Source organism: Amphiura filiformis, chromosome 8, assembly GCF_039555335.1.
Source record: "Amphiura filiformis chromosome 8, Afil_fr2py, whole genome shotgun sequence".
In the NCBI taxonomy this organism is placed as follows: Eukaryota; Metazoa; Echinodermata; class Ophiuroidea; order Amphilepidida; family Amphiuridae; genus Amphiura; species Amphiura filiformis.
In genome coordinates, this window is record NC_092635.1 from 54,116,861 (window position 1) to 54,139,202 (window position 22,342).

Sequence of the window (22,342 nt, forward strand, 5' to 3'; positions counted from 1 at the left end):
TCCACAGGGGTAGTGTGGATTTTAAATGGAATAGCCCATTTGAAATAATCCTGAGGTACACTAATTTAACACAGGCACATGATGGACATCTTTGATTTCATTCACTGAAAGTATCAGGTCTCATTTGCATGATATATACATAGGTATACACAAAGCATATAAATAAATGAAACTGACTAGAGGTACGTGATATTTACAGGGGTAGGGGGGAATATGCAGAAATCCATGCAAAATTGAACAATCTTAAACCAACATAATTGTTGTTCTTTTTTCCTACAGGGTGTGCAGTGGGGCAAAGGAGGAAGTTTTCAGATTTAAATCATTCCAGGGAAGATTGATTATAGGATGAGAGAATTGAATTATGGGTACTTCAATTTGCTGGTTAAGGTTGTGTACCAGTGAGGTGGTGGGTGTAAGAATCTTAAAATTGAGTGATTTGGATGGGAAATTAGGTCCAATACTCTACCTAAGGGTGCATAATCTTATCAATACCAAATTGAACCTACTTGTACTTGGAGCCATGGGACTTGGAGTAACCTGCGTACAGAATCCGCTATAGGCCTCTTTCACATCTAGCTTTAATAGACAAGCTAATACTACTAGGGTACATGAAGATGGGTATGCTTTGCCATCAGTGCCACAGACAGGGGCAAATATTGGAGGACAATTACCAGGGCACACTGGGGTGGGGGGTACATGTCATCACATATAAAGGGTAGGATAATAACAAAAACAATGGTTTGATAAGTGAAACATTATAATACATTGATTAACATGTAACAACTATTACTCATAATTATTTGCCACAATGGGCTATTGCAGTTGAAATCCATATACCGCTATGGAAGACATAACCTTAATCTCCCACACAGGGGGACTCACCCATATAGATGACCTCTTTTGACACACACACTCCCTGTGTGGAAGATTAAGGTCATGTGTTCCATATGGGTGTATGGAATTCAACTGGAATAGCCCAATATATAATGGTCACATCAACCACATCAACAGCACACAAGAATAGCAATTATATTATAAAAAAAATTGAAATTTCACTAGGTATTCAGTTATTTATTAATCCACATAAATGACTTGCTACATTCAACACAATGATAGTCACCAACATAATATCCAACTACATTAAAAAAAAGCACATTAACAGTCTCCCGACAGTAAGCAAGACACATTTGACTGAAGTAATCATGACATAACATTATTAAATGGATGTGCATGTACTGTATCACAGTAAGCAGTCATCAGTACAAGAGTAGCAATCCGTTTGCTTATATCCAAAAACTGGTTATCTTGCAAAAGTTACTAGAATGTGCAGCATCAAATTTAAAAAAGTTGAACTCCAGTAGCATTTGCACTATCGCTAAAGTGTTTCGCCAAATTCCTTTTACAAATTCAGCATACTACCATCATTCCAGCATGTTTTATCTTGCTCAATATCCTATGCACACACTTGACATCACAAGCACATATATGCAAGACCTAAAGCATAAAAAGGACTTAAGGCAAAACATTTGACCAAAGTTTGATCACCAACGATATGTCTCTTGATTACTATGACTATATATACTAGTACAATTAGGCAAGCAATCAAGTGGGCATTAGGTCTGACTGCTCACATGGATTTAACACAGTCATGCATTCATCCAAACAGTGTATCCACACAGGCCTCGTCTATACAATCTTAAATAAGGAGTCTATATAGTTCATCTTAACCCTGTGAGAACTACCTGCCGATTGACCAAAAAAAATTTCATTATCAGTTGGACCAATCACTCAGCAACATTTTGCAAAACTCCATTCTGATTGGTGATTAAAGTGAAGATATCATGTAATTGACCAATCAGAGGCAATGTTAGGTCGGCAGGTAGTGCTCAGGGGTTAAATAAGTAGGTGAGTACAATGTACATTCCAGACTAGGCTGCATGTTCAGTGACAGTTTTGTAAGCTTACCTGGTTCAGTACAAGAAAAGCCACATCCATTGAAGCAACATTTTTGTGTTCCAGAGCATGAGAGATCTTGCTTGCATGTACTAGGACAGTCACTTAGTGCATCTACTGTTCTGTCCACTACTGGACATTGACCTGCTTTGGGGGCTGAAAACAAAACCAACAAAAACATTAAAACTTACTTGCTTGCCTTTCCCAACATTGGGATATTACAGTTGAAATCCATACCCTCCCCCATGGAAGACATGATCTTAATCTCCTACACAGGGGTGTAGATTTCAAATGGAATCACCAATTCAGGTAATCTCATTTGAAATCTACAACCCCTGTGTGGGATTTAAGGTCATATCTTCCATAGCGGGTGTATGATTTTCAACTGGATTAGCACGTAACTCAATTCCTCACACATAAATGCATTCTCCTCATTCCTCATTCATGGGTTTGATTCCCATGCCGGCACTTTTCCTTGCTTTTCTTTCAAGTTGGGTTGTGTGCCGGTCGGGATTTGTGTTTATTTGTTGTCTTATTTAATTGTAACACTTAGGGTTGGTAAACTGTTCTTTCTTACATTTCAAGGCTTAAAAATCTCAATTCTGAATTTATATGTGACAAGCTCCAACAAAACCCAGAACAAGTGGCAAGTCATGTTTTTGAGTTATAGGCCTTTAAAGATGACATTCCCATAAAAAAAAATCAAATTTTGGAATTCTTAATTTCATGGTATTTAACCTTAGGACTGAGTGGACTTTCAAATCCTTAAAAGTACTTATTAAAAAGAGGTTTATTTGATCAATAATTGACAGCTGAACTATGATAATCCCTATTCAATCCTGTGTAAAGCAGGAAACTAATTAGCCCGTTACTCAGATTAGCAGTTTGGCAAAAATGTCAAGGTATCATTTACAAAATTGTTCATATTTTGAAAAGTATTGATGCTATGTATATTATTTTGGTATCATTTTAAAGCTTATTGTCCCGTACTTACATTTTTATTCAAATCATGAAATGTCAAAAATGAGACTTGTTCCTGGTTTTGTCAGAACAGGTCACACATTTGTATTTATTGAATTCACAAAATTCTGGCTAAAGGCCTAATTAGATGTGATTTACAATTTAAAAATACTAATATCACTTATATTTACAGTGGATACTACGACTCATTAACACAACCCCTGTTAGCACAAAGAATATTTCTATACCTTGTACAAGTTGGGAACAAAAATGCATACTCCTCTACAACATCAGGCCAACCTTGTGCTATTATGTCACCTGGACATTATTGAACTCTGTAATTGCAAATGAGACTGTCTTTGCACATCGTGTCAATAGTTCCCCTAAAATAATTTCTACTTACCAATGGTGACTTCACACACGGCTGATTGTTCCTCATCACATGACTCATCCCGCATTAAACCATTCTGTGACCACAAACAATTTTCTTTGGTTCCTCCATTGGGCTCCTCTTCGGTATAATACAAATTCCAGGCTGTAAAAAATGAAAAATTACAAGGCATAATAATTTACGCGTTCATATTGAACTTAGGAGATGCCTATACTTTATACCTAGAGTATTAGGGCATAAGATGATGAGAGGTAGAAATAATACATATTTAATTGAACAATTTTCTGGAATAAGTTGTAATTGTTCACATTTGGAAAATATATCACACTTACGCCAATATCCAACTTGTCCATGGAAGCCTGTCTCTGTACTAAACGTAACATCTGAGTTGCCGCTACACGTCCACACTCCCTCCTGCTCTTGATCAGTACATCCAAGCCATAAATCCTTCCCTGGCAAGCGCTGTCTCACAAACGCATCTTCAGATTCGTCATTCATGACAGCCAGGTGTGCGTTTGCGCACCAAACAGCGCAGGTACTGTTTGCGTCGCTCCAAGAGTATGTGTCTGCCAGAGGGAAATAGCATTTGTCCTCTTTACAAGTGAAGCCATCCAAAGTTGGACACATTTCATTGGGAAATGGTTCTGTAATATAAAATGAATATAAATATTTTGTAAAAATAGTGTGGAACCATAGAATTAGAGAAGCAGAACCGGTACTCACTATTCGACCATGTTCAATCACGCCGTGAGCAATGGGGAGAAAATTTGGGGTATTCGGGTCCTTGCCGATGGTGCACAGAGACGAATGAAAACAATTCTGCGTCTCATCTGCAGCGTCTTGGTACGCGCGTGCAGGATGCATCAAGTGTGTCTCACAAATGCGCCCATCATCCATGTCGTGCTTGCATGACAATGAATGCCTTGACTGCATTCGGAGGGAAATCGAATATCCCCAATTTTTGCTCCATGCCTGCATCAAGATGGCGGCCAAGTCCTGGTTCTCCTTCTATAACTCTGTGTATGGAACAGAGTACTTATCAGGTCCTTCCCTGGTGGGGACACCTGTTGCTGTCTTGACCAAAGGAAAGAATATACATTCATGTCTCAGTGGTAGCATGGAAGAAAGAGATAAGAAGGAACCACAACGAACGCATTCACTTTGTCCACTCCCTTTACCGACATTTAATTGACATTGTTATTCATGAGGATTTACTTTGATCAATACCCCGCGTTAAATAGGTGATTGGTATTGTACTCCATGTATTTGCATGTCTTCTGGAGCGTGTCTGAAGGATGATTTGAACTAATGACCTTCTGTGCAAGCACTCTATAGGATTTTCTCTGGTGACGTGATCATCGGTCATTGATGGCCTACATCTTTTTCTTCCATTTCGCCCAATTTTCCCGAACTTTGATGACTTTTTCTCAGAGTTGGCAGTCTTTGGCACTGAAACGAGTTAGCTAGTTACGATTATACACATATAAACTATTAAATTAAACAGGTTTCATGTACCGGACTCAACCGGAACATTGTGCATTATTTAAGAACATTTTGCATCTATTTTTCATCGAAAAAGTCACCAAAATCTTACCTTATTTGCTAAAGATGAAACTCAGCAAAAAAACGGCCGATTTTGATGACCTTTTCGATGTTTTAAAGGACATTTTCTACACAACACGATCAAGAAAACAGTTTAACTGTAGATCCCAAAACAAAGCTACTATACATGTTCAGAGCATCAGTGAAATTCCATAATCTTACTTCTGGGTAGCGTTTGTTTGTTCTTGGATGGGTTTGTTATAGTTTTTTTCCAGTAATGATTTCGCCAAGCATCGATCGCGGTAAATGGATCATACATGAAGGGAAGTACCATTGATAGCTTTTCTTTTCATGCGTCAATAGATAAGCGGATTAAAACTTGGCCGATCGAAGTCGTTGTGGTTCCTTCTTATCTCTTTCTTCCATGGTGGTAGAAAGGTACATGTCCATTAGATGCAAATCTCATTCAATCATACGCATGGTAGCAAATGGACATACGTCTTTCTGACACTAAGCCATCACAATTTAATTGACAACAACTATGGAAGCTAATTTCAGATCTCCCCTTCCTGAAATCAGAGGTACAAAATCCTGAAATCAAGAAAAATCATGACAAATCACACCCCTGCTACAGTACACATTCCAAAAGTAATCCTTATGTCATCCTACTGTAGTTGGCATCTGTGAGATTTTGACCTACAATTGTGCTGCTTGACCATATCTGTATACATACACTGCAAAATTCCTTGCGACAGAGTGACTACATCGCACTGGAACTCTGAAGTCACTACCGCCGTCACTCCAGAATAATCTACCCTATGGTGGCCGACAGAGTCACTACAGGAGAGTGACTACATCGGAAACAAGGCAGTAGGTTACTATGCAGTCACTCTGTAGAAACCTAGGAGGCTGGCTACCCGGCTATTTCGGACCGGCGATATGGAAAACCGAGGTGTAGTTTCCAATGGAGTGACATTGTGGTGACATCGGCGTCACACAGATGAGAATCTTGCAGTGTAACTAACAACATATGGCAGATATTCTCCATAACAACTGATACTAATACTTCAATTTGAAAATTGATACTTCAATTTACTTTCCTCTTTATATCCTAACTTCATCTATCTTAGAAAATAAATCAAATGCAAATCAAACGACTCTATTGAGACTCAAACCAGCAACTTCAGGAATACTTAACTACAACATACAATCAATAAAACCACATAATTCAAGTCAACAGAATCCCAATTTTCACTATCATAGGTAATACAAAACTTGATGTCAATGTCTATATTACCTGCAGCCATGCAGCTTGTTCCACCACAGTCAGTAGGACAGCATTTCTCATTATAGCCAGCACATTGGAAATCGTGTTCACACACATTAGCACAGAGCCCAAATGATCCACCATCGCCGCTTACTGCTGGGCAGACACCAGGTTTGCTTTCTGTTAGGTAAAATAGATGCAAAATTCATGAGATAAAGCCACAATGTGTGATTTGCTTCACAGCGACGCCCTCAATTTTACTCGGATTTCTACTTTTTGCATAATTATAATGCCCAGTGGTGTACTAAAATACCATGTTAAAGCCTGAAGTGCTTTAATAACAGTAAAATTTAACTTTTTATATTAAAACCGGGTCGACCCGAGCGCGATGCTCTGTGTAGTATTACATGTTACGATCGGCGAGCGAAGTACACGCATTGTAGGTGCTGGAATGAAATCGCAATTTTCTTTGTTATACCACATTTGAATTGTGGGATAGGCTTTTACGATGGGAATTCATAACAATTAGTGGGTTTTTAGCGGGTTCGCCGTCGGACAAGTTTAGAACTGTCAAGCTTTCGTCAGGAGTAGCACATTTGTTTGGCTCGAAATTAAAAGGGGATATTGTGATCAGCAGTGATCAGTGAAAACAAACATTTAAATAGGTATCTATTCTTTATGCAAATCACACATTATTGCTTTAATAACATTTTTTATTTCATTTTTGTGGGCTTAAAACATATGGAGCATGTTAAAGATTACCAAGCTTATGTCTGTGACTGGTGGTTATGCTATATACTGATGCCAAATCATTGATAAGGCAAAAAAATGTTTGGCTGCACTTCCAAGACAAAAATTTGGAAGGTTGGTAGGTTGATCCTTTTTTTTTCATGGGCTGTTCCTCCATTTTGAAAAGGCTAGTATTAAAAAATGCTCGATCATTTTAAGGTAAAAAATTGTGCGATTTCAGACTGAATTTAAATGGAAATACTTCTTGTTTTTAATTAAATATGCATTTAATAAATTAAATGAGTGAATAACAAATATAAAATGTCCTTGATACTGTCCAAATTTAAGGTTTCTTCTAAAAAAGTGATTGGAAAAAACCTGACCCAAGATTTCTAATTTTTCCATCGGTCTCTGAGGCACGTGTACCATCTCCGCCAATTTCCTTTTTAATTTCCCTTTTTTTAATTTCCCTTTTTTTTTTTTTTAATTTCACTTTTTTTAATTCCCCCCCTTTTTTTTAATTTCCCTTTTTTTAATTTCCCCTTTTTTTTAATTTTCCTTTTTTTTTTTTTAATTTCTCTTTTTTTTTTTAATTTCCCCAAGTAAAATAAAATTTGGCAGAGGCGGGGTTCGAACTCACGGCGCAGGGCTTTGGATACTCTGTGGGACTAGCGCCTTAGACCACTCGGCCACTTGTCATGTTATGCATTTGAAACTTATTTGAACATATGGTCCCAACTTCAACATAGGCCTACCACGTGACAAGCAAAGGCAGAAAATGTACCATATTTTGGAATTTTATTTGCTAAAAACATTAATGTGTATTAATAGCGCTCAATTGTTGAGAAATCCGACAATAATAAACATGATAAATAGGCAATTATTATACATGCACAATACATTATCGATTTGAACTCGCTAGGCCGTATGGCCGCACCGGCTGCACGTGCTATAATACTCCTAAATACCGGGCCCGGGATACCGGGTATACACATGTGGTTCACATTATAGAACCTGCCATTTTTCGTGCATACACGGTCTGGATTTTCGCAATTTATAGGATAATTAATACACGTAGGTCCCCAAAGTTTCTTCCAGTTATTGAAGTGCTTATATAATGACATGATGTTGCATTCAATAATATAAGCCTACGTATACTTTACTTTACCTTTACTGTCACTATTATAATTATATAAACTTTTTCATAAACCATTTTATACTAGTATTTTGATGTAATAAATATCAGTATAATTTCGAGTTCAACTGAATGCTTTCATCATGATTAATAACATGTTTTATTTATCAAAAATCGACTATGGCATAGTCTAGGACCACGTAAAATTTACATAAAATTTTTACCATCAATAGAGTGTTAATTTTGACTAAATTCAGAAAATATTTTGGCGTATATAAAATTGAAATAAAATTCTCTGCCTTGATTTATTTGTTTGTTTATGTATTTATTTAACAATTACCGGTAATTGATTATTTGCTTATTTATGTGTTTATTTATCAATCAATGAATTATTTTATTTATTAATTTATTGATCAATTAATGATTTATTTTATTTATATTTATTTCTTTATTTAATCGTTTTCATTTAATAAATTAATTGATAACAACCGTATTCATTCCAATAAGCGCCCATGCCCCAATAGGCCCTATAAAGCGCCCACCCAGGGAAGCTTAGGGATTAAGTTTAAAATGTAGCTCCTGGATGACCTTTGACCTTGGATGACCTCGATTTTAAGTTTTACGTGTTCCCCTCATATCAAGGATTCCACCCACCAAGTTTGAGCCCGATCGGACAAAGTTTGAAATTTGACCCCTCCGTAATGACCTTTGACCTCGCTTGACCTCAATTTTATTTCGGGAATATATTCCTCTCGCATCAAGGATTCCACCCACCAAATTTGAGCCCGATCGGACAAAGTTTGAAATTTGACCCCTTCGTAATGACCTTTGACCTTGGTTGACCTCGATTTTATTTCGCGCATTATATTCCCCTTGTATCAAGGATGCCACCCACCAAATTTGGGCCCGATCGGACAAAGTTTAATTTTTTGATGATTATGCTTTTTTTTTTTTGAAATAATTTCCCCTTTTTAATTTCCTTTTTTTAATTTCCCTTTTTTTAATTTCCCTTTTTTTAATTTCCCTTTTTTTTAATTTCCCTTTTTTTAATTTCCTTTTTTTTAATTTCCCCTTTTTTTTAATTTCCCGATATTTTTTTTGATGTGCGTATAATGTTGCAGCTAGTGGATTCATGTTAGTATACATGGGAGCATTAGCCTTAGTCAAGGCTTCCGTCCGTACTTTATATTTGAACACAGCTGTCCAACATGGATAGCGTTCGTATAGCTTTCTATTTTTTTATATCTTGGCCTATAGTGAAGACAAAAATTAAATCCAAACCTAGTAAAACAATCCGAATCCAATAGAGTGATCACGAGGCTTATATTAAAGAAGGCCTAATTTGAATTAGATTAGAATAATAATTGTTAATAATATATTAAATATTTAGACCCGATTTCTCCGTGTTCATGGTGTTACAAAATCTAAAATCCGTGTTGCAAATTGGACGATTCCGTGATTTTCCGTGTCCACTGTAAAGCACTAGGCCTATGGCCAGAATCTTGGATCGTAGGCCTAAAATTAATGCTAGAATTGATTGTTTAATGGTTGATTACTGCTAAATAATCACTTTTCTTTGTTTTATTTCACAAATCAACACAAAAGTTAGACATTTTATACAGTTTTTCACTATTTGGTGGCATTTTCAAATTTCCCTGAGCAAACCCCGACATAAGATGAGTTTTTAACATCTTTTTAAACATAGTTACATTTTTAGCAGTTCTAAACTATATAGGCAATTCATTCCATAGACGTGGAGCTGCAATTTCAAATGACTCATGTGCTCTTATTTTGTTTCTTGAAGAAGTTGCATGTTTCCAGATTGAAGAGTAGGCCTACGAGTGGGAACATAATTTGAAAGAAGTTCAGATAAATATGACGGAGCAATAGGCCTATCATTATTACATTTATATACAATCAACATAAGTTAAACAACAATTCATTGGAACACAGGAAGCCAATGCAGTTCCTTACCAGTGTGTTATTAGTTTGTGAGAAAAATGCAAAAATAGTCACATAGGCCTAATAGTAATAAAATAGCTCTATTAAATAGTACGAATATGCCGTCCCTTTACATGGCAATTTTAATGGCAATTTTAAAACATTTGGCATGTGCAAAGGAGGGGGGGAAGATTTTTTTGGCAGGCCGAGAAGGGAAGCAAGCAATTTTTTTGGCACGCCTTGGGAAAATTACACCCCCCCCCCTCACGGGCCGGGATAAAACCACTGCGATTTATATAGTTAGTATTCTTATGGTTTTCCTGTGACTTGAAATAAGTCTACAGCCCTAGCACACAGGCTCCGGCACAGGTTATATCAGTGGTGTAAATAATACACACACATGGTCTGACCACTGACTTCTACACAGTGGGTCTGTCCATATACTATATCCATTGTCTGTCACACGTAAAGACTACAGTGCGTAAAGACCAGCATACGCAGCGCGCAGCGGGAAGCGAGCAAATTCTTGGACAACTACTGAGTATGTGTCTCGGCCAAGATTCTGCTTTGAGAGAAAATAAAAGGGGGAATTAAAAAAAAGAGGGAAAAAAAAAAAAAAAAAAAAAGAGAAAAAAAAAAAAAAGGAAAATAAAAAAAAAAGGGGAAATTAAAAAAAAAGGGAAATTAAAAAAAAAAGGGAAATTAAAAAAAGGGGAAATTAAAAAAAAGGGAAAAAAAAAAAGGAAAATTAAAAAAAAAGTGGAAATTAAAAAAAAAAGGGAAATTAAAAAAAAAAAGTGGAAATTAAAAAAAAATGGGAAATTAAAAAAAAGGAAATTAAAAAAAAAGGAAATTAAAAAAAAGGGGGAATTAAAAAGGGAAATTGGCGGAGATGGTACACCGTACTGAGGGCAACCAAACTTTTTTGGCCTAAGGTCAACTTTGCTCCACTCACATTAGCAACAGTTTAGGAACATTCACATGATACAGACCATAGAGGGCCAAGGATCTTGTAAAATATTTGAGGCTTTTACAGTTTTTTCACCAGCATACTCAGTAAGACATAAATTCTCATTGTAACATCATATAGTTATTGATATCTTCAATTGCTTTCTCTCATCTCTGTTGCCTGATTTGTAATTCTATAGGGATCATGCTAATCTAAAATTGATGACATGGACAAGCATTTAACGGAGAGTTGGCAGTCATCATCCAAGGATGGAGTCATATCAGATGGGGAGGAACAGTTACACATGACAAAAATCCTACTGGTGAAGCTTAAATATCATTATAATTTTAGCATTTTTTGATGTTTTATGCATGAAATAGACCTCTCCTGAGTGTATTGACTTACAATTTCACTAAGATTGTAATATGTTTTCCCCACAAATCTCTAATAGGCCACCACCTCTAGTCCACAAACAGGGACAAGCAGAGGCGGATTTAAGGGGGCGCACCCGGCACCCCCAATTTTTGCCGAGCGGCACCGCCCCCCCTAATATTATTAGAGCAGCGCCTAACTTTGTGTATTTGCAGAGCAGCGCCTAACTTTGTGTTGACGCCATATTGAAAATTCCTGGATCCACCCCTGACAAGTTGGAGGGTGAGGGTTCTGTCAAAATGTTAATAATCCACTAACTTAGATAACCTAATCACAATCTTAAAATTTTTATTAACTCATATACTCACTTATTTCTCCAGCTAAGCATAGATGACTGCATCCACTAGAACAACACAGTTGGTCTCCATCACAGTCTTCATTCACAAAACAATCTGATCTGCATATGGTGCCATCACCTTGTCCAAGGGCAACTACACTCTCATCTGCTGGACAGGTCCTGATGACTAATGGTTAGAGCATATCAAATGATCAGTTTACAATTCTATTCACTGTAGAAGTGGCCTAATAATCGAAATAACTACCATAGCAATAGATGAATACAATTTTTGAATAGACCGCCCTACATAGCAGGTTGCACTCATCACCTGTGTATGTCTGCAATCATAGATTGAATACAATACCATTCTTTTCAAAGATACTAATCTTACAGGTGTGAGTGATTAGCATTTCTTGGCATCTATGGTACAATGTATATACCTTGCGAAAGTTGTAGTGCAGAGCGATCTATTCACAAATTGTACTCATCTATTGCTATGGTAGCCTTAACTCACTTCTACAGCAAATAAAAATCAACTACTATGAAATATGAAGGAAAATGTCGAAGGTTATTACAAATGCCTGGACTAATAATAGTTTTGACAGCTGGATTCGGAGACCGATACACAAAAATTAATGTGATCTGCTCATATGATATGAGCGTACAGTTGGTAGTTCGGAGACACTAACTGCTGATGATGTCGTGTGAATGGGGCATTCTGCAAGCCAGTAGTATGTCCTTTGTGAATGGGGCGCAATATGAGTAATGAGGCATTCGTATTACTGGCTTGTATAGGTGTCCATTAAAAAAGGAACATCAACACAGAAGCCAAGAGGTATTGAAACTACCAACTGGCACCTTTACGCTCATTTTGAGGGAACAGAAATGGACTACAATCAATCAATCAATCAATCAATCAAACTTCTTTAGCACCTAAAACCAAGAAACTTGCACTTAGGTGCTGGGGATCCATAGAAAGAACAATCAAATGCAAACAAATGAAAAAAAATCATAACATAAATGACATCAATTCAAAAATATACACAATTTTACAGAAAGGTACTGTTTATATACAATTCCAAGTGATGGTATTTGACTTGTTGCTTAAAGTAGGCGTCAACAAAATACAAGAGCTATCTTAAGAAAGACTAAACAATAATAGGCTTGTTTGTACTCATTTTAAAGCATTTTTCATACTGATTCCAAATATGGTCATGAAAATATATAATTCTAAAATTTTTAAATTTTCAAACAAAATTTGAAACTTATTGTCTGCAGTCAACACCCATTTTAAAAATGCTGTTATAAGGCATTCCTGCATCACATCAGATGACTTACCTTCGCATTGGTCACCTTCTCTATTTGGTTGGAATCCACGGTTACATATGCATTCAAAGTTGCTTGCAAGGCCAAACCCAAGTAGAAGTTTACAGACACCATCTCCACACAGGGATCCATTGGTACATGGATTGGGTGCTGTCAAATCAAACAAATATATTTTAGCCCACAAATATCTGAAACTTATAATGGCAAAGTTGTATGTTGCCAATGAATACAGATTTTATTGAATCAGGGTTAAGCATGTGTAAATGAGGGAAAATATAGGTCTAATAACCCTAACGCTTAAAGACGTTTTTGGCTATTGGAAAGGAAAGAAGGAACAAAAAAGGAGAGAAGATGAACAAAGAAGTTACTTGGCACCCCTGGGATTTGAACCTTAGATCCCTAAGCACAAGATCACCGACCGGTAGCAATGGGTCTTACGCTGACCCGGCCAACAAAATGGTGCCTATACATGATTTGGGCTGTTTGCGTCATGGCATCTTGTGGAATGCATGCATGCACAGTGGTTTTTCCTTTGTAAGATTTTATATAGTTGGGGTTAATCACAATCATAAGACAAATCCTACAAGCATGATCCTCTCTCTTTCCCACCCTTTCCCATTTATGATCCAATTCATCATCAATTCATTACCTGTTGGGGAGCAAACACGTCCACCACATGCGGTACGGCAGCATTTGCTGTCACCTTCACAGTCACAATCATCAGAGCAATTCTTTGAACACAAGTTGTCATCGTCAATCACTGGACACTCGCCATCCTTTTGTTCTGTTAACATAACATTATATAACACATAGTATTTATATAATGATTAAAAAAAGAAATAATAAATGTTCAGGAAATAACGACAAAAAAAAATAATAATAATAAAAAAAAATTTAAAAAAAGATTAGTTCTTAATTAAAATTTGACAATGATATACCCCATCAATTACAATTTTTCACCATCATAAATAATTGAATGTCCGATGTCAACTTACATGTGTTTGAAAATTATTATAAAGCATAATCTCAGTCATTGCTCAATCAGTCTGGCAGCAAAACAAGTCTTTCCCAACAAGTGGCATACTGTATGATATTTCATTAGCATTGAAATTCATACATGTCGCCCTATGGAAGACATGACCTTAATCGCCCACACAAGGAGTGTAGATTTCAAATGGAGTCACCCATTCTGGTAACCCCAAAATTCAAACTCCTTGTTTTAAAGAATAAGGTCATGTCTTCCATAAGGTGTGTTTGGATTTCAACTGAAATAGCATAATTCTTTGCCACCAGATCATATTTTCACAATGCCAAATTCGAGACATATAGAGTGAACTTTGAGTCCATAACCCATAGTAAATGTGACATTAGCATGCTGTGAATGACATGTTTTTGTCAGGGATGTGAGAGGAAAACAAGAAAATTACTTTAAAAAGCTCAAAAACAGCCTATAACTGGGATAAAATGCCAAATATGGGCTGAAAATTAATAAGGTACATACACTTTGGTAACAAAAAGAGAATAGAGGAAATCAGCTGAAAAGATGAACTCTCACACCACTGTTTTGTGTCACTTATTATCCTCATCTAGCCAGCGTTCGAAATAGGGCCGGTCAGCCGGCCATTGGCCTGTAATTTTTGGCCTGGCCGGTAACTTTTCTGACTGGCATCTAGTTGCCGGCCCGGCTGGCCGGTAACTTTTTAAGGTCAAGCCCGGCTGGCCTGTAACTTTTTGAGGCATATTTCGAACACTGCATCTAACATATCTTATACTTCCCAAAATAGCAATTCTTCCATTTCAATTTTCTGTACTGATTTGTTATCTATTGCAACAAGGGTGGATAGTGACAAAAAGTACCTGAACGAACAGAGCACCTCCAGATCTTGCAAAATGTGTTTTTTTTCTTGACTATCAACCCATGTTTAGCCATTCTATTCTCAACATGAACAAAAGGGAACATGGTAATGGGAGAGTCATTTGATATAATGAGGGATTCATCATTTTGCAAAGAATTCTGGGAAGGGTAAAATATCTTTACCTTTGCATTCATAGTCAGCAGATAGACATCTATAACTTCCTTGTTCATTAACACAGGTTGTGCCATTGACAGGACAGGCTTGCCATTCTATACACTCATTAATATCTGGTGAGAGCAAAAAAAACAAGTTAAAGTCATTTATATCATTTTTAAAGAGATACCAAAGTTTTTTTTAATGAGACAGATACCCTGTCCAATCCTTAGTAAATCTAAACTTCACATCACATTCACATTACTATCACATTCATATCAAGCAATATCCTTAATCAGTGATAGAACATGTCCAAAGTAAAATCAAAGATGACAGCCTACAATGCTACAATGTTGGTACACCTATGTAAAACTTAAACCACATTTTCTTTATTTTTATGAATCAAAAGGCTACTTCTTTTGGTGTCAAGCCTAACTCTTTCTTAACCTCCCAACCTCTATAGTCTGTCTTGTCTCAAGTTGAGAGTAACGCCATGTCGGATTTCTCTGTGACATATTTGAATCGCCAACATGTACTAACCTAATCCCACCAAGGGTACACACGTGTAGAAGGGCGATTTGTCTGCACGCTGGCGGTGCAACAGCGTAAATGCAATGATTGGAATATGCAACTGTGAAATCCAACAAGGCGTTACTCTTAACTTGAGATGAGATACTCCACTTCCCTTCTCTCTGTATCCATATAGATATAAGCAACTATAGCTGCCAGATGTAACTTGTCAGTTACGTTAAATCAAATATTAAAAGCTGCCTAATACAAACCTCTACATCCAGATCCCATCTCTCTGTATCCATATAGACATAAGCAACTATAGCTGCCAGATGTAACTTGTCAGTTACATTAAATCAAATATCAAAAGCTGCCTAATACAAACCTCTACATCCGGATCCCATCTCTCTGTATCCATATGGACAGGCACAATTATAGGTGCCCAATGTATCACGGCACACCTTTCCAGGGGGACATAGATCTTCTGTTGCTGTTGCACATTCATCAATATCTGTTATACAAAAAGACATATGTGACACGATCAAGGGAAATTAGTCGGATGTCGCTAATAATTGATTTTGAGATATTGGCAAAGAAAGTGTTAAAATTCTTTTGTTTTATATTGTTTTCAGCGATTGATAAATTGACGTAACTTCACAAAGAAAAGTCGTATCAACATGGGGTTTTCAGTTTCTGAAAGCTCTAAATCTCCTCTTTAGAAACATGTGTAAAACTTATTTTCGACCAGGGCCGACATGTGACTCATTCCCCTTGATCATGTCACATATTAAAAGTAAATGCATATTTTTTTCAAATAATGAAGAAGGGTGCTGCCTATATAATGCTTCACCCTAGCAGGGCATAAGACAATGCGAGACACATTTTAAATATATGCAAGGATCGGATATAAATAATGCAAGCCTGAGATTTCCATACAGTTCTCATTCCATTAGTAAAGAAGGTCCGGACTATGGGCTATTCCAGTTGAATTCCATAGTTCCATAGACCTGACCTTAATCTTCCATACAGGGAGTGTGAATTTCAAATGGGGCAACCAGAATGTGTGATTCCATTTGTAATCTACACTGGTATGAGAGATTTTAAGTCATGTCTTCTGTAGGGGGTGTATGGATTTCAACTGGAATAGCCAAATGCACCTGATAACCATAACAGGAATGCTGATACTACTATTTCAGAAAAAAAATTTTGGATTAAAAACATATTAATCCTGTTTTGCCAAATGAAACATAACTGAATACTAATCCTCTCGTTAGTTCTAACTGGCAATGAAATTCAAATTTTAATAATTTTGCAATTGGAGGGAAAATGGGCTAAAAATATGCAATTTTGCATGATTTCTTACAATTGTAGTCACATAATTCAAAGACTTGGCAAAAGACTAACCATTCAATATTTGGAGTATAGGATAAGAGTTTGCTCAGAAATTTATTTTTTATGTTAATTTTGATGATAATTGATTATAAAAGATATTACAAAATGTGTTTTCCAAAAATTAGAATGCATAACCTGAAATTAGTCTTAGTACATGGCTTTGGGCCTGATTGTCATAGCATTATAAAAAAACACCCTAAAAATGTATGGTTTTGGCTTTTATTTCCAATAATTGACCAAATATTAAAGTCTGAAATTTATTGTCAGTTAGACTAACTAAAGGTTTAGGATTGAGCTCTGTTTCATTTGGCCAAACAAGATTATCTGTTTTAATCCTTAAAAAAATTAGTGTCTTATTTATCTGGCATAAGGAGTACATCTCATGCTATGTGAGGAAAACAACTAAAAAATCCAATTAATGAATCAGTTTCCATACTAATTTCCCACTTTAAAAGAAATAAGCATAATATGACAAAAATCTTACTACGGCAGGATAATCTATCTTCAGAAACATTAAATCCTCCTCTGCAAGTGCAGAAATAGCTGCCAAGAGTATTAGTACAGTTTCCTCCATAACACATGCCATATTCATCGCATTCATCTCGATCTGAAACACAATTTACAACACATGTATTTATTATCTCAATTAGATTTGCACAGTTGGTTTCTGTCATTATTCCTTATTATTATTATTATTCCTTACAATTGAATACATGAATACAAAACCCACCCAAGTCCACAGAAAGTGATTTTGAGAAAACAAAAAAAAACATGTATCATTTCAATTCCTTCAATTAGATTTACCTGGTCAATACAGTAAGTTTTACATATGCATGCAAATAATAAGTGGGTTAAACTGTATTAGGTATGACAATTAGCATTTCAGAAACTTTACAGGGGGTCATTTTATATGCTGGACTTATGTTGTTTTTGAATTACATACAAAGACAACAATGTTTGCACTCTTTTAGGAGTGGTTTCACTCTTCACACACTTTTGGAGAGAGAGTGTGTCACTTTTTGACATTAAGAGAGCACACACACCAACCCCAGCCCCATGGACATAGACCCACCATATAACAATTCATACATCTGTGTATTTCAAATCAATCCCAATTTTTCACATGTTTGTTATGAAATATATCAAACATACCTTCACATTTTTTATCTGGTGTTAGGAAATACCCTTTAGGGCATTCACATCTGTAGTTACCCAACAGGTTGATACATTCTCCTCCAGCACACAGCTCATCATCTTCTGAACATTCATCGGTATCTACATAGGATTACGAATGACAAGTGTATGGTATAATGAAAGTAACAGACAAACACAGTACATAAGCACTAAATGCCAGTGTCACCAACAAGAATGTCTATTCAAAAGATTAAACAGTGATTTGGCCAATGACTTATAAGTCATAACTGACGAATGCATCTATTTATCTTTATTGATCCATTTTGAAGTAGTTTGGCAAAAACCATTTTCTACAAAAAATATCTGAACTCACCTTTTACACCATAGCTATGGAACTATGGTCCTAACTCACCTCAGCATTGTCCCTTCTCAGTACCTTTTCATGCATTTCCAGCCTATTTCACATCTATAGATACAGATCTCATCTACATATAGAGCTCCATGGGGCCAAGTTAGAATTACCCAAATTACTTTATCTGAGTATTTACCCTTCTCAGCAAATCTGCAACGTACCTTCCGAGAAAACTTTTTCACATCTAGTCTCATCCACACATCGAGTGCCTTCTGATTGAGTTACAATTACTCACCTAAGCATTGTCCCTTCTCATTGAGACTATAACCCTCTGGGCAGGCTATTTCACATCTGTAGCTACGGAACTCGTCTACACATCGAGTGCCCCCTGACTGAGTTACAATTACTCAAATGAACTCACCTAAGCATTGTCCCTTCTCATTGAGACTATAACCCTCTGGGCAGGCTATTTCACATCTGTAGCTACGGAACTCGTCTACACATCGAGTGCCCCCTGACTGAGTTACAATTACTCAAATGAACTCACCTAAGCATTGTCCCTTCTCATTGAGACTATAACCCTCTGGACAGGCTATTTCACATCTGTAGCTACGGAACTCATCTACACATCGAGTGCCTTCTGGACAAAGGTCTGGGTTAGCCTCGCATAAGTTCTCATCAACGGCTGAAACATCAATTATGTAAAATTCTTTCAAATTTAAGAATTCATATCTTGTTTTCAAATTTTGAGGTTGTAAGCTGTCACATGTTAGCTTGCATTCAGTGTCTAATTGGTAATTTTTTTAGAGTTAATATTTAAAGTCTCCTCAAACATGGTATCTCTAACTTTTATTCATTATACTAAATAGTTTAAAAGCTCTGACAAAAATGGAAAAAGGAAAGGACAAGAAACACAAATTCAGTCATTTTTTTTTATATTTAAGCAACTTTCGTGTTTGCTTAAAAAGCTATCTTTTTCAGAGTCTTGGTTAGCAGCAATATAGCTTGCGATGACATCACATCGTCTTCATTCAGCGTAGTGTTTACAATCCTCCGGTCACTTGGGTGGTCAAGTGTCAGCAGATCATTGTACATGGTGGGCAGGTCATATACGGTGTCCCTGTTAAGCATAGGTTTTAGTGTCTTCATCTCAAACACTACGCTGAATGAAGATGCTGTGATGGTGTCGCAAGCTATATCACTGCTAACCAAGACTCGGAAAAAGGTAGCTTTTTAAGCAAATGTCAAGAATGACAGTCCAATATCAGTATCCATGCTGCTAACTTACGTGTTGTAACTGTTCCCTCTTCACCACAAGGAAGGGTATAGACCCTAGACACTTCTTCATCTGGGGGGAAAAAGAGCGATTTTGTTATTGCAGATTAAAAACCAACATCTCAACTTACAAATTAACAATTCCCAAGGTCTCATGATCTTTCATGCCCATCTATTTAAACCTAATACACAACCAAATTAGTCAGGATCTATCATATCACTGTAGAAATGACGTAGTAAGAGGATTAACTACCATAGCAATAGATGAATACAATTTTTGAATATATCGATTAGAAATAGTAGTGAATTGGGATATTTTTCCAATGTATACCACTTCATTTGTGTCTTTAAAACAGTTTAGAAGTGTGTAGAATTGTAAAAAACTTTTAAGGATTTCAAAATGTTGAAAGACAAAAAACTTTTTCTGGAATTTCCAAAATTAGGGTCGGTATTCATTTTGACAGAAAAACAAAGAAAACCATGCTCGTCCTCGCAGGTTTTTTTCCAGGTGCTCCGGTTTTCCTCCTGCATCTAAAATCGGAACTCTTCCCATATCCCTGTCCCGTCATATCCGGATGGCGTCCTTTAAATTTAGTAGCCTCTGAGCACTATTGGGATTAGCGTGGCTTCGGCCGAATGTTATAAATAAAAATAAATAAATAAAAAACCACATTTTACAAGATTTTCCAGATTAGGGTTGGTCAGTGGAAGAAAAGCATACAACCTTTATTTTGGCCTAATGGTCCTTTAAATAACAAATTACTTGCTTTCATTAAAGGTCTTTGCAGTTCAATCTTTTTTATAATATTAAAATTATTTGCCATAGTCCAATGTATTTATACAAACCTTTTTCATAGTAATCATATACTCTAATCACACCCGGTTTAGGATCCTTCACATCGATTTCTTTCTTAAAACCAAATACAAAGCAAGTTTGATCTCTGGTAATCTGAAACGAAAGAAGGCGAACCATAATATTCATACAGGCAGAGCAGACCAAAAAATGTGGAAAGTCCAACTGTTGACTAATTGACAAACTTTTGCATAATTTTGCAATTACCCCCAGATGAAATGAGGCACATTTTACTCAAAGTTTTGCTGGCATATCTGTCAGGAGTATCTCCATTTATTTGTAAACCAGAATTGGCCCTTTTGCACACACACAAAGTGTGGCCCAATCTTATCTTATCATAGAGGGGTTAACCAAAATTAATTCCTTGTAAGATGTATAAATGAAATGCAATGAAGAATGAATGAATGAATGAAAATGAATGAATTTAATACGGGGCCAACTTCTCAGAGAGAAGTCTGAGAAGTTAACCCAAGTTAATTCCTTGTACAATACATTTTAAATGCATGAAAGAAATGAATGAATGAAAATGAATTAATGAATATGGGGCCCTCCAGGGTATTACCCCAAGCCCTTTTGCACACATGCAAGTGTGGCCCCACTTCTTGTCTCGCAAAGAAGTTAACCCAAATTCCTCGTAAGCTACGGGGCCCTCCAGGGAATTTCCTCAGCCCCTTTACACACATGCAAGTGTGGCCCAACTTCTCTTTTCGCATAAGTTAACCCAAATTAATTCCTCATAAGATACGGGGCCCTCCGGGGAATTTCCCTGGCCCACACACAAGTGTGGCCCAACTCCTCTTCTTGCAGAGAAGTTAACCCAAATTAATTTCATGTAAGATACTGGGCCCTCCAGGGTATTCTCAAGCCCTTTCCACACTCGCCAAGTGTGGCCCAACTTTTTAAAGAAGTTAATAGCAATGTATTAACCGGCAAGCTACAGAACCCTTTTTAAAGGGATTTCCTGAACACCTAGATCTGTATACCCAAATGTGGCCTAACCTCTCCAAGAGAAGTTAAAATGTGCACTTATTGAATCCTCTCCCTTGGTCAGCTTAACCGCCCTCTTCCTGGTAATTTGCCCATGCCCAGAAGCTACCATTAAAACGCAGACTGCAATACCCTTTAGGTCTATGTACCTCTATACCCTGTACGATATGGATACCTTCCCAGCCAAATTGAATGCTCCCTGTTGACTGTCCACAAAGGTATTGAATACTGGGATATGACCTAAGTTTTGGGTGTGGTGGGTGGGAAAATTTTCTTCACATTGGAGACACAACCTTCTCCTTCCATGACAGATAAAATGTGCCTAATCCCTGAACCACTGGCAGTGTCAGAAGGTTATTAACCACTTCCCATTGGCTACTTCCAACAATAGACCTTAAACCTCATTGGTCCTTATATAAAGCCAATACTAGGCAACCAATCAATAAATCAATCATATTGATTTGTCCAAGCACAAGCTATGAACCAGGGTTAGACTCTTTCACAGGAGGTAAATTTGTTTATTGTATAAATACAATAAACTTTATTATCCTCATATTTGAGGATCCATTCAGGGCAGTTGCTACTCATCTCTTCAGTGTTGAAACCTTTCCTCAACGAAGTTGAACCAAGTGATGAAGTGAATGTACCAGAGTTACCTAATGGGAAGAGCGGCTAGCCAATCTTCCATCAACAACATCCATGTTCAGAAGTGCACTTCCTGCTGATGACAACTCTAGCTGGGCTGAATGGAGATGCCTCGACATATTGAGAGCTGGTATTGGCCAATGTAAAGAAGAAGAGATATCTAAACACTACAGATGTGACCAGCGTATGTGAAATTGAACCACAAACCATGGAGCACCTATGGAGATGTCCTCTATAGAGGCCGTCAGTGTGACGTCATATGCCGCCATCTTGTGGGTACGCG

At 36.9% G+C, this 22,342-nt stretch overlaps 1 protein-coding gene across 1 annotated transcript in view; it reads right to left on the reverse strand.

Annotated features, from left to right (window-relative positions):
- Window positions 1-22,342, reverse strand: part of LOC140158397 (uncharacterized) — a 44,290-nt gene that overhangs the window by 4,783 nt on the left and 17,165 nt on the right. The window contains exons 15-30 of the mRNA XM_072181490.1: window positions 20,421-20,523; window positions 19,588-19,647; window positions 18,847-18,984; window positions 18,595-18,687; window positions 17,966-18,088; window positions 17,298-17,420; window positions 15,807-15,932; window positions 14,941-15,045; window positions 13,552-13,686; window positions 12,915-13,052; window positions 11,608-11,763; window positions 6,144-6,293; window positions 3,637-3,948; window positions 3,317-3,448; window positions 1,966-2,109; window positions 507-680 (exon numbers count right to left, since the gene is read on the reverse strand). Coding sequence (XP_072037591.1) covers window positions 507-680; window positions 1,966-2,109; window positions 3,317-3,448; window positions 3,637-3,948; window positions 6,144-6,293; window positions 11,608-11,763; window positions 12,915-13,052; window positions 13,552-13,686; window positions 14,941-15,045; window positions 15,807-15,932; window positions 17,298-17,420; window positions 17,966-18,088; window positions 18,595-18,687; window positions 18,847-18,984; window positions 19,588-19,647; window positions 20,421-20,523 — 2,212 coding nt within the window. The remainder of the gene's footprint in view (window positions 1-506; window positions 681-1,965; window positions 2,110-3,316; window positions 3,449-3,636; window positions 3,949-6,143; window positions 6,294-11,607; window positions 11,764-12,914; window positions 13,053-13,551; window positions 13,687-14,940; window positions 15,046-15,806; window positions 15,933-17,297; window positions 17,421-17,965; window positions 18,089-18,594; window positions 18,688-18,846; window positions 18,985-19,587; window positions 19,648-20,420; window positions 20,524-22,342) is intronic.